Source organism: Merops nubicus, unplaced genomic scaffold (assembly GCF_000691845.1).
Source record: "Merops nubicus isolate BGI_N331 unplaced genomic scaffold, ASM69184v1 scaffold13944, whole genome shotgun sequence".
Classification (NCBI taxonomy): domain Eukaryota; kingdom Metazoa; phylum Chordata; class Aves; order Coraciiformes; family Meropidae; genus Merops; species Merops nubicus.
This window is the reverse complement of record NW_008606311.1, coordinates 1-16236: the sequence shown is the minus strand read 5'-3', so window position 1 is coordinate 16236 and position 16236 is coordinate 1. Positions and strand designations below refer to the sequence as shown.

Below are 16236 nucleotides of genomic sequence, written 5' to 3'. Positions count from 1 at the left end.
AGGGGGGAAAAAACAGCCTCATAAAATTTAATAAAAAGATGGAGACAGTGAACAATAATTGGAGTCTGTATCTTGACTCTTGAGGTCACATTTCTGCCTTTATGATGTCCATTCTAGGGAAAACAAGCACAAAACACCATTGTGGAGGGGAAGAAATCAGAGCTGGGAATGGCACGGGCACTTCCTTCAGGAGCAGCAGTGCCAAAAAGCATGGATGGGATAACATCAACAGTTCCCCATCAGTGCTCAGCTTGAACAGCTGCTGTCACCCCAGCCAGGACTCAGAGACTCTTCAGCAGCTCCCCTGCCCAAGTGCACATGCTCACAGGCAGCACTGCACCCCTGCTGCAAGCCACCTCCCTCAGGGTCCTGCTCAACATCTGCAGTGAGAGGGGGAGCAGCTGCACCCCCAGCAAGCCTGCCAACCCCACCCCGAGCTCTGCAGGGGGAGACACCCAGGAGAACCTGCACCAAGGGGTCAGGGTAACCCCCAGGGTCCACAGGGGCTGAGGTGACAGGGCTGGGAGCAGCCCTGCAGAGGACCTGGGGGTGCTGGTGGGTGACAGGGCTGGGAGCAGCCCTGCAGAGGACCTGGGGGTGCTGGTGGGTGACAGGCTGGACGTGAAGCAGCAATGAGCACTCACAGCCCAGGACAACCACAACCTGGACTGGACTGCAGCAACAGCAGCAGGGGCAGTTGGCCATGGTAGGTGAATCTGCCCTTCAGTGTTCAGCTCTGGAATCCCCAGCACAAAAAGACATGGAGCTGTTGGAGCAGGTCACAGAGAAGCCTCTCCTGTGAGGAAAGGCTGGGAGGGTTGAGGTTCTTCTGCCAGCAGAGAAGGCTCCAGGGACACAACTGCAGCCTTTCAGTACTTACAGGGGGCCCAGAAGAAAGATAGGGACAGACCTCTGGGGAGACAACACCAAAAACCTATCGAGTCTGCCAGTAATGGAGTCAAACAGGCAAGGCAACATTTTCCTTGGTAAAGATACATGAGCAGCAGCAGGTTCAAGAAACCTCATCAGCTTAATCCACCTGCATCTCCCCTCCTGCAGCAGCTGGGAACTGACCCATGCCTCTCCTCACAGCCCTACAGGTCACCCCACTGATGCAGCCCTTAGTGCCACTCATACAGCTAACCTGCATATTTTGGAGAGAATTTGTCAAGGAAAGCAGGCAGACTGCTTAACAATGGGTTCAGAAGAGGTTATTTGTAGACCTGTTGAAGTCAGATTCTAAAAGCCACAGAACTTTTTTGGCTTGCCAGACATTTCATTACCCTGTCATTACTTTCATCATCTTTTGACTTAGCCAGGCTTTTTGCCTTAAAATCCAGTTTTGCCCTAAACAAGAAGCAGACTGCAAGTGTCTGGCACTTTTCCCAGAGCTCACAGACCTGTTGCTGCAAAACACACACACACCCCCCAACAGGGCAGAGCAGTGAGCACTGCCCGCACTGCAGAGAGCACCCCAGCCAGCTGGGAAGGTCCTCTGGAAACAGGTATGGGAGCCTTCCCCACAACAGCTCTGCTTCCACACAGAGGAATGGATCATCATCTATACCTGAGAAGAAATACTACATTATAGCTACACATCCCAATATTTATACAGAATATTTTTTTTAAATGTGTCACACACACAATAAAATACAATTTAGGTATGTGCACCCATGTGGGTGTGTTTTGAACCAGGAGTTGTCCTGACAGCCTCCCAGCACAACTGCCACCCAGGAGAGCTCAAGTACACAGCCAATATCCATAAATCATGGCAAACCCATTCCCTAGCCCAAAGCTTGCAGGAGCAGTTAATGATGTGACAGAACTCCATTCAAAGTTGAACTAGGTTCACATTAAGCAAGAAAACTTGTGCTGTGTCTCACTTGTATTACAACTAACCCTTTTAAGATAAACAATTTTGTCCTTAAAGGTCTGCCACACTAAACCTGAGAGCTTTTCTTTAAGAGCTCCTTCCCAATGTTTTTTCCCAAGGTCACACACCTCCCAAAGGCTTCACAAGCAGATTTCCAAGACAATGTGCTGTGTGACTGCATGCATATACTATTTAATGAATGAATAGTTGTCCTTGTGTAAGTGTGGGGCTGAGGGATAATGGAAAGCAGATCAGGAACCCCTTTGCAGGAGACTATATCACATTTTTTTAAACTTGATTCAGCTGTAGAAAAGTAATTTCTTAAAATTTAAAGTCTCTTTGCCATAAGAAAAGATCACTTACAGATGAACTGTTTGTTAGCAATTTAAAAGCTCATAGTTGTTTTCCAGTTAAACACAGATGAAGTTAGTTGAGTCTCCCTGATGTGATTTCACATTATTTCAGGTTCAGTCTGCATGAGTCACTCCTAGTCTAGAAAGAATTAACACTAAGTCACAAATGTACCTTCTGAAGAGGGGAAAAAAGGAAAATAATAGATTAGAATTTAGGAAAGAGCTCAACTACAGTCAGTCCTCTATGTCTCAGTGACTGAATTTCCACGACCCTATTTTCAAGTTTTCAGGGAGTATAATGTGTCCATTTACACACATTTAGTGAGAAGTATAAATGCCACACAAGACCCATTAGAAATATAGAATTTATTTCTCTTTACATTCAGACAGCAGTGTTGCAGATTTGGACATGCCACATTGTGTCACAGGTGACTCAGGATCCTATGGTTATAGCTGTGATAGTTATTGCTAGCCCAGATCAACACAAAACGTGTGTCTGGAGTGGCTCTCTTGAGATCTTTAAGACATTAGCAGCACTTCTTGCAGAAGGGTAGTTCTCAAAACTCACTTGATAAAAATTCATCTCTCAGAGGCTGTATTATCCAGCTGCTTACTGCACCTTACCTTCACAGCTCCAGATCTCAAGAAAGCAAATTTTAACAGTAGCAGTGGACAGGGAGACTGAGGACTTGCCCCTGATCTTCCCTCAGGTAGCAGTTTTCAATAAAGGCAACATCATGTTGTAAGGCCAAACTCCTGGTGGTCCATGAAGGGTGCTTCTGGCAGGGCAGCTCCTTTCCCACCCCTTGCTTCCCCTCCCTCCTTCCACATCCAGGTGCAAGCCAACCAAGAGTCAATCCTGCAGCTCTGACCACACCCTAAAGCATCTTAGTGAAGTCCTCCACAACTAAAAGTCTCTGAACAACAGGGGAAAAAGACAAAACCTTGTTATGTGTAAAGCTTCAGAGTACCACGAACAAGAGGTGTCTTCACTCCCAGAGTGCACTTCCCTCCAGCCCCACAACAAGCCGTGGGGGTCTCCTGGCTGAAGCACCCCCAGCAGCTCGGGGGGGCAGAGCTGCAGCTCATCACCACACAGAGATGGGGAGGGGCAGGTGAGACAGTGGAGTGACAGTGGGGGCAGAGAGGCAGACCCTGCACCAGCCACACAGAACGTACAGACATGTGATGAGGGGTTCTGTTGCTCCAGTTTTTGTGGTTTGTTTTGGTTTTTAATTAAAAAAAAAAAAAAGATTATTCCTGCTAAGGCTGGTTGTGTGAAATTGGTTTTCAAGAACCATTCAGTCTGACTCTGTTCCTGTAGACAAACCTCCATTTCTCACTAGCATCTTGCTGTAGTTTTTCTGCTGTTCTTCTTTGAAAGTATCTTTGACTTTTGCTCGCTTCAGACCTCCATCCCTGGAACAGCACAAGAGAGAAGTAGCTCATTGTCATTGTCACACCACTACTGTTATCAAACTATTATATTAACTACCTCAGTCAACTCTGGAGTCTAAAATTAGAAGATTATTAAGGCTTTTCTTCAGAACTTCTAGAACATCCAAGTTGAGGCATGTTTATTAAAACATTTACTTTAAGCCACAAGGCTTACACAGTCCAAATTTTGAGTTTAGCCCATTAAAGCAGCCTACTCATCATGGCAACAGGTTGCCACAGAAATCTTTGCCAGCCTGGGATGCCAATCACCTCCACTGCTGTAGAAGCAGTCAGTGCTGTGCAGGAGTACAGCTGGCTCATGGTTCCCATCACTCAGAGGGCCAGCTGACCCTCTCAGATGTAGCCACTTGCCCATTCTCTTCAACAGAATCTCTCTCAAGTTTGTTTCACACAGTCCTATGAAGCCTCAGCACTATGCTGCTACTTACTGAGGCAGGACAGGAGAAAGAACAGAAAGCCTCAAACACTATTTTTGTTGTTCACCAGTTTTGTCAAGTAACTTCATCTCAGCATGAGCCCCAACATGGGAAGCAGCTGGGAAGGAGCCTCTTCAAAGGCATCAGGCCTTTAGCCAAAGCTCACTGAATGAGCTAGGTGCTCCAAAGACTCTGCATCTGTTTCTACTCTCACACACACATCCATGCATGTGCAGTTACTGCCTTGTTTGCTCCTGAGAGGCCTGATGCTGAACAGTCCCTGACAAAGCTAAGGGAAGAAGCAGCTCTCAGACAGGCAGCCCACAGAGTCTAACAGGAGTGGCACCACTCACCAGGGCAGCTCAGTCAGTCCTCCCTGGCGAGCAATGGCTGATCTCACCCTGTTGGCAAACTGAGTAGCATCTTCACCTTCCTTCAGGTGTCATAAATGGAACATAAAGCAGAGAGAAGTGAATTGAAACAAACTTCCACAACACTTGTCATCTTCTGCATCATCAAATTAGGTCTCTATGAAATGATCTGTCCCTTATGATGCCAACAGAATCTGATGTCCCAGTGTGATAACACTAGCTCACTTTTCCTCTGAAGTGTTGAAATGAGGGGAAAGACTTTTCCCCAACATGATGGCACATGAACAGCATTGCAGCTTTGCATATCTGATGCACAGCTGGTGGTACCAAGACACACCAGGAAAAGCTGAATCAAACCAAACGTTCCAGTCAGCACCAGCAAGAGCCCAGTATGCAACTCTGACCTGGAGAGATGGGTGGGCAGGGGCTCTGTGGGGGAAGAGGAGGATAAAGAGGCACTTGCACACAGAGGCAGGCTGTTGCAGAGGGATCAGGGGCCAGGTTACCTCTCTGAGCATGGGTGGCAGGTACCAGACGTTGCAGACGATGGCCCAGCTGGTCATGATGCGCAGCAGGTAGCTGATGATGTTGTACTTGCTGCTGTTCCAGAAGGCATCTCCAAACTGGGGGTCATACTGCAACACACCCCAAACACCCCATCACACACACCCACTCCCCACAGACCCTCAGGGCCTGCCTCAGACCTGGGGTGGGTCCTTTCAGTCACATGCCAAGAGTAAAGGAAAATTCCTCACTGAAATGTTTGCTCAGAATGAGGCTCTAGGAAAATCAGCCTGTGCTCATTAGTGCTGCTTGTGATTCCTCAACAGAGCCAGCAGCAGATGTCACCCACCCACACAGCCAGGGCTGCTGGGGGCTGCACACCCACCTTCCCTTCAGCACTGGGAAGGACCAGCCAGAGCTCCCTTCCTTCCAGCTCTCTGGAGGAAGCAGCTGACCCCACAGCTCCTACCAGGCAGGCTCTGCAGGCTGATGACTCCTCCACCCGAGCAGTCACCACAGCATGCAGCTAACTGCCAGAGCTGCTGTTCTGAGACAGCTTCCTACCACTGACAGAAACAGACAAACTTCCACTCACTTTGATTGCAACAGGATAGATTGTTCCTCCTATTTCAAAGCTCCCCTTCTTGAACATCATCACAGACGTGTTGTTTATGCAGGTTCCTGTCCAGAAGAGGAACTCAAGTCATTACTTCACACAGCCCACCTCATTTCAGGGACAACACAACATCAACATGCAGCTCTTACACTCACTGAGGAACAAATACAGGCCCTTAAGTTAAGCACCTCTCCCCTGCTTGCCTTAGTTCTTTGTCTTGTGTCTGACTCCCTAAATGAAGCCAGAACACATCTCAGACAAAAAGCACAAGGCTGAAGTCAGATCTGTAGGACAGTGAATTGATATTCACAGGGAGGGTGGAAAAAAACACCACAATCTTCACATTCTTCTGCCAGGAGACCCAACAGCCAGGGGCAGTATCATGTCCCCTTTGTATAACTTCATACTCAAGATGAAAATTAGGAATGTCCTAATAAAATCTATGCCACAGGTGAAGATACACTTGAGTGACAGAAGCCATGAAAAGAGAACAGGGATGACATCTACACCAAATGGGGATAAGGGACAGTTCAGCTTCTTACCTTCTGGAAAAATTAAGATTGGGAGCTTGCTTTTATCTGCCACATGTTCCCTGAGTCTGTGGAAGCAAAAGTAAAGCTTAAAAACCCAGCTCCTCCCCACCAATCTTTCCCCAGGCAAGTGCATTAAAAATACCTTTACATATAACACATTCATTTGAAATCAAAGCCTTTTGGACACTATTTTGTACTCCCTTTTCTGTTTCTGACAAACCCAAAGCTTTGTGCAAGCCACCCCTTAGGCCCCTGGTGCCTGACACTGATGAAACATTGTACTGTCTTTCCTCCATTATTAATGGCTGCCAGGGAAGGCAAGAAACATACCATTAAATCAGTCCAATTAATCAGATATTGTGACAGTCTGCTGCAACCCAGAAGCCTTGCTCTGAACCATTTCACCCCTGTCTAAACTTTTCAAGCCTTCCTTAGTGACCTGGAAATGCCATTTTAAACCAGAGTCAGCTGCACCCACACAAGCAAGCACATTTGTGTCATTTGGGATGGTCTGGTTTGCTGCATACCACCCCTGCAACTCACTCCAAGAACTGCTTCTGAGCCACTACTAGATCTGTAGAACCTACCTTCACCTACCTTCACCTACCTTCACCTACCTTCACCTACCTTCACCTACCTTCACCTACCTTCACCTACCTTCACCGGGAGGGAGGAGCACTGCTGTACTGACTGCTTCCACTCCTGCCTACAGCTCCCCATGTGTAATGCCCTGCAGCACTCCAGCTACAGTCCTGTGGAACCACTGATCACTTGTCCCCCTGCCACCAGCCTTCATAAGCAGCAGCCACCACCTGGAACAAGACAAATAACAGCTCCTGCTAGAGATGCTTTCACAAGTCAGCCCCTCACCCTCTCAACATCCCAAGGTGCCGAGTTTCCTGTCCCCCACTGCAAGCTCACCAGCCCCTGGGCTCCTGCCTCTGCCAAGCTTCATCCCCCCCGTGTCCCCGTGTCTCAGAGCCCCCGGGCCGCCGTGCGGGGCGGCTGCCGACGCCTCACCTCCTGGTCACTAGATGGCGGTCTCGGACCTCGGAGCGCTCGAACCAGACGTGCGGACAGGCCTTGACCATGGCCCTCTGGATCACCCCCATCAGCCCCCCGTGGACCTGCCCCACCTGCCGGAGCACACGGCACGTCAGCACACGCGACACCCCACAAGCAGAACTCCCTCTTCTGCATCCCCCTCAGAAAAACCCAAAACAGATCACACCCCCGCAGACCGAGAGCCAGGACTGGGCAGTGCCCACACACAATGAAAATGGATTCACTTGGAAGCACCTGGACCAGCCCATGGAAGCATCTCTCAGGTATTTCCCCAGCTGAAGAGCCCAGCATCAACCCTGTGATGACAGCTTCACCAGCACACAACTAGGAGAGCAACTTCAACACCATTTATACTTTCCACACTGACCAGGTGCTCGAGTTAACATCTCTCCCATGAAGTTCAGCACTGAACTCCAGAAGGAACACCCCACGATCTCTCTGAACACCCCACAATCTCTGAACACCCCACAATCTCTCTGAACACCCCACAATCTCTCTTTCCTGCTGTGGTCAGGATGAGTCTGCTCCTACCATTGCATAGCATCCATCATTTGTCAAAATGATGGCGTCGATGGGCGACGTGTGGTTTGCAACACAAATTCCTCCTTTCTGAGGCTTGTTCTCCCTGCAATGACATCAGTTTTGTTAGACTCCTAGTGCACCAAGCACATCACAAACACAGCAGTTCACAGAGCTGCCAGGTGAGCCTGCAGGTGAGGGAGGAGCTGCCCCCTTCCCAGCAGGACACTCAGGAGCACACACAGCTCCTGCTCTCCCATCAGCTCACTCACTTGTTGTGGTAGTGGATAGTCCCAGACAGGGCTCTGACGAGGATGCGGGAGCACGTGAGGTGGACCACTTCACTCAGGTAGTTCTTCACACTGGGAGCAACCACAGGCAGCTGAGTTCCCTGGAAAGCAGCTGGATACACAAGCAGTGTTCTCCAGCCTACTCAACACAACTCATGGCTGGAATCCTCCTGGTACTCCACATCCAGCTGGGTATTCCCAGCTCAGCCAAGGCTACAGCACTCTGTGTCACTAACCTAGGCAAGGCTATCATCTGCTCACTGGGTATTTTTTATCCCAGCACTGCTATCTCCCCTACAATATCTCCTTTGGGCTTCTCTTGTCATGTCAGACTCATCAGAAAACACCCATCTCAATGCCAGGCCTGGCAAGAAGCCATCCTTAGCCCAATTTCAAAATGCCACTAAAAGTAAGGCCAGAAGTTTGTAGGTGAAGTGGGCTAGCCATAGTTCACCACTTCTAAAATCTGTCCAGTCCTAACCATGAGCTACTTGCACTGATGTAACTTGGTGAGGTTGTCCCTCACACCACACAGTACCCACCTGCTGTTTGGCAGCTGTCCTACTATTGTTGTCCCCACAATCATTGAGGTAATCCCAATGGCAGCAAGGGTGAAGCTGCAGACAAAGCAGACATTAAATCAAAATGATAGTTTTGCTCATTTTAACATGACTTCATCCTTAAAATGGGAAAGGACTGCTGGAATTTATTATTCCTCAGGCATCTGACATACCCTGTTCTCTAGCTTAATTCCCTGACAATGCTCCAAGTCATGTTCCCAGAGGGAGCAGGTTCAGACAGCCCAAAGCACACTGTGCAGAGAGCTCACACCCCCGTGCTGCCAACACACCACTTAGGGGAACCCCAACCTCCACGGGAAACGGCATGGCAAGCGTTCTTAACGGCTGCTCTGGCACTCAAAGCAGAGCTGACACAGGTTGGGTGTTCTGGGACCTGCCAGGGCTGAACCCTGCAGGCTGCCCCCAGCCCCAGCAGGGCCCACGTACCGCAGGGGCAGCAGGAGGCAGTACCGCACCGCCACCCCCGCCACCCACACCACCGTCAGCCGCACGCTGACGTAGTGGAAGTCCACGTTGGTCCTCGTCAGGAGATTCCAGGAAACCAGCTCCTCGGAGGAAAACCTCTGGGTGACTTCATCTTCCACGATGGCCTCAAAGCCCCTCCTGCAGAAGTAGAATATGTCGGAGAACTCGAAGTCCGCCTGCCGCAGGCGCGCGATCTCCTGCTCCATGGGCGTCTCGTCCCTCTCGATGATGCCTTGGGAGGGAAAGGGCAACCCCGTGAGGAAACCACACACCAGCAGTGCTCCTCCTCACCTGCCACTCTGCTTCACTTGAGGAGACCCCTCTGCTGCTGGAGTCCCTCTTGTGACAGCAAGGTCAGTTCTAGCTCCCCCTCTTCACATGCAGAGCCTGCGCAGCGAGTACCCGGAGTGCTGCTGCCTGGGGAGGGTGAGAGGCAGGCAAACATCACCACCTGACAAGGCCTCAGCTCAGCAGCTCCACCCAAGACTATCTCCCATTTCCAGAAGAAGCCAAGTGAGACCTTGGCCCTTCCACTCCCTCCTCCTGATGCTCTATGTACTTCAGGGCACCCAGTCTCCTCCACAGAGGCTTCTCTGTCCCTCAGGCCCATCTCCTGCCAGACGTTCTGGCACCCCACAGCCACGTTCTGCTGAGACCTAAGGCCCAGACCACAACAGCTCCCCAACACCTGTGCCTGGACCACCTCTGAACCAAATGCACACCTCCCTCCCTTCACAGAAGCCTTCTCCATAAGCACAGACAGGACCACGCTGTTTTCCACTTTAGTTTAAATCAAACCAAGAAAAAAATCAAAAAAAAACCCACAAAGTCAGAGAGTTGTGCCCAGCAGCACCTGGATATAATTCAGTTTGGCACTAACAGTTATGTTTCAGTTGAACTCTGCCCACATAATGCCTGGCAATAGGAAACAAACCTGGAGAGTTCCAGAATTGCAGTACCAGTCACAAGTACTCCCCCTCCTCTCTCCATTCCATTTTTTAGACTTATGGTCTGATAAGCACCAATTTCTCACTAGAGCTTTCAAAGGCAAGGACAAATTGTGTAAGCTAAATATAAAGATCAAGTAGCTGCTCTCTGGTAATCAAGTCTGGCTCCAGAAATTGATGACTGAAGAAATCTAGAATAACATTTAACCAGAACCACCATCCCTCGAGACACTCAACTAGGATTACAGAGGTCCAAGGTCAGGTTCTCACTGTCAGACACCCTTTGACAAATTGCATAATCTCAAGGCTTCCATGTTGAGAAAAGAAGGGAAAGGAGGAAACACTCATGTGTTTCAAGCTGTTAGGCACTTTCCCCACAAATGCACATTCCAGAGTGTGGAAATCTGCACCCCAAGGAAGTCTTGCCAGCAGAAAGTGTCTGTGAAAAGATCTGCTGTGCAAATCATTTAGCATTTTAATGACAAGTGACATGGCAGCTCTCTGTATGGCACTCACAGCATCCACCTGGGACAGCACTGCTTTACCCCATGTCACAGTGCAAGCCCCAAACCTTCAAGATCACATAGTCCAGTAACTATACCAGGCTCAAGTCTGACAGTACCTACTTACAGTCACATTTACATAACAATAGCAGATTTTCTTTTAGCAGATGTCCCTTTCAAAACTGATTTAACAGCTTTTTCACATTTTTTTAAACCCACCAGCTTGAAGAGGACTGCATTTCAACACAGCCCACACCCACACCAGCAGCTCAGAGCTGGCTCTTCAGCTGCACTAAGACATTCAGCCTGCAAGGATCTGCTCAGCCAAGAGCCACCTCTGGGCCCAGCACACAAACACTGCCCTCAAACAGAGGGACCCCGAGGGGACAGCACCTGCTGATTCCCCACTCTCTTCCCAGGACTAGTCCTTAGCACACCACTGGCAGAGGCACTGGCTGCCATTTCTGCCAACAGATGGGCAATACCCCCAGTTTGGTACTGCAGAGGAGGGTGGTGTCTCCTCAGTCATGCTCTCTCATCACTCAAACAGAGGGACACTGGATTTTAAGGTCTCTGGGGAGAGCCACTTTTGCTCTGCCTGGGAACAGGAAAACTTGCCCCTGCACTGCATCTGCAATGCCCCTTCCTACCCCAACCCACCTCCTGGTGAGGACAGGAGAGTAAGGAAGGATGAAAGAGGTGCTGCACACTCCCCCCCAGCACTCAGCACACACACACTCACCTTTACCCTCTTTCCTTCAGCCACCTGGGGATTTGTTATCACTGAGGATTTCTCCTCCCTCAGTAAATATTGTGTAATGCAGCTGGGTCTGTCTGCTCATGTTTTGCCACCTCAGGAGATGCCAACTTATACACTGCCCTGTTAGACTTAGACCTAGACCTGCCCTGGCCCTCAAGTACTTTCATCCACCCAGAGGAACCCAGGCTCCTCATCACACGTCAGTCCTGTGCTTAAAAAGCTCCCAAGAGCAGTATGCAGCACACAGCTTGGTGCTGCAGCCTCCACCTGCCCCTGCCCCCACAACTCCTCAAGGAAGGAATGGTTTGACCCAGCTTACTGCACTAAGAACTACCTCCAGTGAGGGAAGTTTTTAGTTTCAAATACAGAAAGCATTAAGAAGTGTGCTTCAGGCCCTGTTACAGCTGTGTACTCCCACCCACAGGATGCTCAGACACAGCCTGCATGCAATCATCTGCATTAATTACTTCAGGCTGTTTTTATAAACCATCACAAATGCTCCAGACAGTGGAGTGCACCCAGATTAGTCCAGGATCTGAACTACAGCACATACACACCCTCAGTCACACACAGGGAAAACAGGCACTTTTAGTTTTATGGAAAGATAACTTATAGAATATAATCTCTGAGCTGGGTCCTCTCTCCCTTTACCTTATTCTACAGAAGAAAATGTGCCAGAGTGAGCAGGTGCCTAGAAGGACAAGAACTCCTCTGTGCAGCTAGAACAGCACAGGTGGATCTCCTGCCCTCTCAGTGACCTGGGACAGGATGGGACACTACCACCCTTACAGGGAGAAAAAGGGGTTCCTGCTGCATCACTGATGTGAAATAAGAGACAGCAGGGCAGTTTATTATCCCAGGTCCTAACTGGCAGCTGGATCTGCTGCCACTGGAGCCCATTCCATGCCTGCCCTGCAGACAGGGCAAGATCAGTGCTTCCAGTATTGATAAGGATCCTCCCTGGGAGATGAAACACACACACCACCTGTTCAGCAGTTCAGTCCCAGTACTGCCTCTCACCTCCACATGAGCTAACTCACAGAATCAGACAACCACCAACTTGTCTACTAACTGGCAAGCTGGTTCTGCTCCCAGCTGTGCTGCCTAGAGAGGGAGCACACAGGAGGAAAAAAAGCCAGGCACTGGCTGCAATGCCTTGTTCAGTCTTCTGCTCACAGCTCCCAGGCCTTACAGCCCTCTCTCTCCCAGGACAGCCTACCACAACACATGCACACTATGGGTTAAGATATAGCAAAAACACTCATTTCAAAATTAGGCTAAAGGAAGAAATATGAAGCAACTCTTCAAGCTGTCTTCTACAGATAATGGCTGTAAGAAGCTCACCCAGCCAACACTGAGATAACTGCCAGGGGCAAAACTGGCAAGGGAACAAGTGCAACACCTCACACTTCATCCAGCACTCCTACAGCAGGAGAGCACTGAGCCTGGGGAAGAAAAGTGCTGCCCACTGAACATTGGGATCTCCTCAGAAATTACACATACTCTGATGCTGTTAGGACTGAAATATTTGGCCAGCAGCCCTGCAAGCTGTGACCTGAAGACAGACAAAAACCAAGCTCCTACTGTAACTTGGAAATGTCCCTCAGTTGAGCACAGTCTCCATCTTAAGGTCTACTTTGTTTTGTTAAACAATGTTATTTCATACCCTTCATTTCCTCATCCCCTGATCATTCAGCCATTCAGTACAGTCCAGCAGAAGCAGCATGTCATTCTGCAGGAACCATCTCTGTCCCAGCAGCATTGCAAAACACATGTAAGTCAGCTTGTAACCACCCCACCTCTTCTCCAGTCCTCTCAAGCACATAGCTAACTTCACCACTTCAAGAGGACTTGGTTCTCCTACTTCAGAACACTGTCTGCTCAGTCCGACTTCACCCCAAGCTCTCACCATTAGCAGCAGGAGTCTTCATCTGTGGCCGTGGCTTTTTGACACCTTTTTCTATCCGAATAGTGGCCCACTGTTGAAGAGAAAGAAAACAATTATTTCACAAATGTAGTATTCACTTTAAAATAAATCACCTAAAAAAGCAACAGTTAATCAAAGAGAGGCTGTGATTTTCAGAGAACACCTTCACTGGCTGATCACCACCCATCCTCCTCAGGAGCACCCACAGTCCCATGAACAGCTCCTCTGAAGAAACACTGCCTCAGAGTATTTAGTGACCAAAATCCCACCCAGTGCTCCCAGTACTCCCTGACTCTGCTTGCCAGTCTCCAGAGAGCCAGCCTGGTGCTCTGCAGGCATTTCAGTCCCAGTTCAGAGACAGCCACCAAGAGCCTGATGGACTTTTCCAGCCGTGCCACTTGCACACCAGGCACCAAACCAAGGCCCAGAGGGGAAGCTGCAGGAGCCAAAGCAGACAACAGCCCCTGAGCACACAACATTCAGAGCAGACACCACTCAGCTGCTCTTCTTTCAGAGGAGTTTCATCACACTGATGCCAAAGTGTCCTAACTGGGTGAAGTCAAGCTGAAGCCTGCACACAGCTAACTCTGCCATAAACCAAAACAGCATTTGCAGCCATTGCAAGTCTGATTTAAGGCCAGTTCAAATAGGATTGGACCCAAGATTTTTCCAAGCTGAACAAAACTGACATTTCCCTTGCCTCTAAAGCAGTTCATTTCTTGGCATGCCAGAGCTCTGAGCAACAGCAAAACAGACCAAATCCCCAGTCTGGCTCCAAGGTGAGCTGCAGGGAGCCCCTTCCCCTGCCCCTGGGCTTGGCCTGCTCTCTTGTCGTGGGTGGGCTGGCAGAATGAGACTGAAAGCCAGGATGAAGTGAGCTCTGCCCTCCAACCAGTGTCAGCACTCCCCAGCAGCTCCACTCCCTGCCAGCCCCGTGGCAGAACCACACCAGAATCAGGAGACCTCCTCTCATTTCAAGCCCTGGTGTGGCTGGAGTCAGTTTATCCTGTTCTCAGGCCAAGTGTCCTTCCTGACCTTCAGCTGACTCCGTTCCACACAGTGCTTTTAAAGAGCCCTTCTATCTCCTGCATCAGGTTCATTACAGATGGGTTAGCAACCACAATCCCCCTGCTGCCCCAAGGCATGCCTGGGGTGACAGAACAGTCCTGGCCTGGATCCTCCCTGTCTCCACACAGCAGCTTTGCAATGGGATGGAAAGCTCAGCCAGAGAGGACTGACTTTGTGGCTGCCTGTTATTCACATTAATTCCTGCCCCATGAGACTTAATCCTCTTTCTAGGAACGCTGTTAGAACTGGCATTCCCAGGACAGAGAGGTGACCTGCCAGAAATGAGCTCCTACCAAAGGATCAGGGCATTATCCTGTTCAAATCTGAGCAACTTCAGCAGCACCAAAGGATGCTGTGACAGCACAGAGATGGTCCTTGCTGGCCCACACACAGGACCCAGACCAAATGAAAGGCTTGTTTGTACCCAGTTTGGAAAACAAGAGACCCCACACACAGCAATGTGAGTAACTCCCCTTCCTTCCTGCTGCCCAGGGATCTGCACTGCCCAGCACCATCTCATCTGGCTCCTGGGCCAAGGAAGAGCCTTATGCTACAAAGAGCTGCCACACTGCACACTGCTCCACCCCAGCGAGTGGGAAATGAAGTGTTCATGTATTAGAGACCCAAGAGCATGAAACAATTAGAAGCCACAGCCTCCATTACACTCAGAAGATAAGCAAAAAGTAGACTGGCAGGGATTTTGGACTCACCACTTAGCAGTAACACTGACACACACCTCAGTGAGCTCCCCCAGCAGGCAAGCTGCTGGTCCTGGGTACCCTGGTGCACACCTGAGTCTCCAGCAGGGATTTCTGAAGGAGCTGGGGGGAATGAGTATAAAACCAAGATCCTTAACAGGTTAGAAATGGTTCTGCAGCTGGGGCAGAACTACACAAACACCACCACAGGCCTGACTTTGAAATTTTGGCATTTCAATTGCTCAGGACAAAGCAATGTGGATGCTTTATCATTGAAGGCAGTCTGAAGATGCCACATTTCACTAGCCAGGGAAAACATATCAACCTTTCTCTGAGAACGTTTCCCTCCTCATCCTCATAGGAAAGCCTTCTAATTTATCAGCCTCTCAAAAAAATCACAGTGAATTAATAGCCTATGCAAACAAAATGGACAGAAAACCAACTTCAGTTATGCATCACTAAGCAAATTCCACCTTCACAGGACCTATACAGCACCTGAGAATAGTTAGATCTCAAATGAAGATAAACAACCTCACATTACTTACAAGATATGCAAAAAAACCACTTATCTCCATATAAGACAGCTGCCAGACAGGCAACCATCTCCAAAGCCATGCATACCATGTTCCAAGTGAGCACATCTAGAGGTACTTTGTTACAATCAAACACAAGTCAAATTATTAGGAGCACTTCAGGGTGTTTCCCTAAGGGATGGAGCTTTCTCCTTCACCCCTGTCCTGGACTGGGCTAGAACAGAACTAACTGCCCAGTGATGTGACTCTTCAGCTACAGCTCTTCTCACTGCCTGCCTGGTCTGAAGCTAACAGCAGATTTTCACAGCAGTGTCTGCTCCTACCAGTGACAGCACTCCACGTTCAGAGTTCCTGCCAGGGGCTGCTGCAGACCAAGGCCACTGCTAAATCCTGTGTGCCACACGGAGGGGGCAGAGAGTGAAGGGGGCGCCTGCAGGGAGGGGCAGACAGGACAGGTGACCCTCAGTTCATATCCCTCATACTCAGTAAAAGAGCTGAGGGATCACGAGGGGCAAAGTCCTTCTGCCTCCCTTGTGCTCCTTCCATGGCCAGCACCCAAGGAAGACTCCATCCACTCTGCCTTTGATCGCCAGCCCTGTGCTCCTGGACCCAGTGCCCGGACCCAGCTCCTGGACCCAGTGGCCATCTCTGGCTGAGTCCAGCCTGGGACTTTTCCCCAGGGCTGCTCCCCAGCATCAGGGCTGACAGTGATACATTACCATCAGGGGGGAGCTGGGTTTGACACTGGTTTTGTAT

General features: G+C 49.7%; 1 protein-coding gene across 1 annotated transcript; it reads right to left on the bottom strand.

Annotated features, from left to right (window-relative positions):
* Window positions 1-3527: 3527 nt before the first annotated feature.
* On the bottom strand, window positions 3528-13230 carry AGPAT9 (1-acylglycerol-3-phosphate O-acyltransferase 9). The gene is made up of 11 exons (XM_008939609.1): window positions 13164-13230; window positions 9006-9276; window positions 8541-8615; window positions 7981-8070; window positions 7721-7814; window positions 7145-7260; window positions 6134-6189; window positions 5571-5656; window positions 4978-5106; window positions 4454-4533; window positions 3528-3645 (listed from the first exon to the last, which is right to left on the bottom strand). Exons 1-11 carry the CDS (start codon window positions 13183-13185, stop codon window positions 3528-3530), a joined length of 1137 nt encoding a protein of 378 aa, XP_008937857.1. The 5' UTR covers window positions 13186-13230.
* Window positions 13231-16236: the final 3006 nt, after the last annotated feature.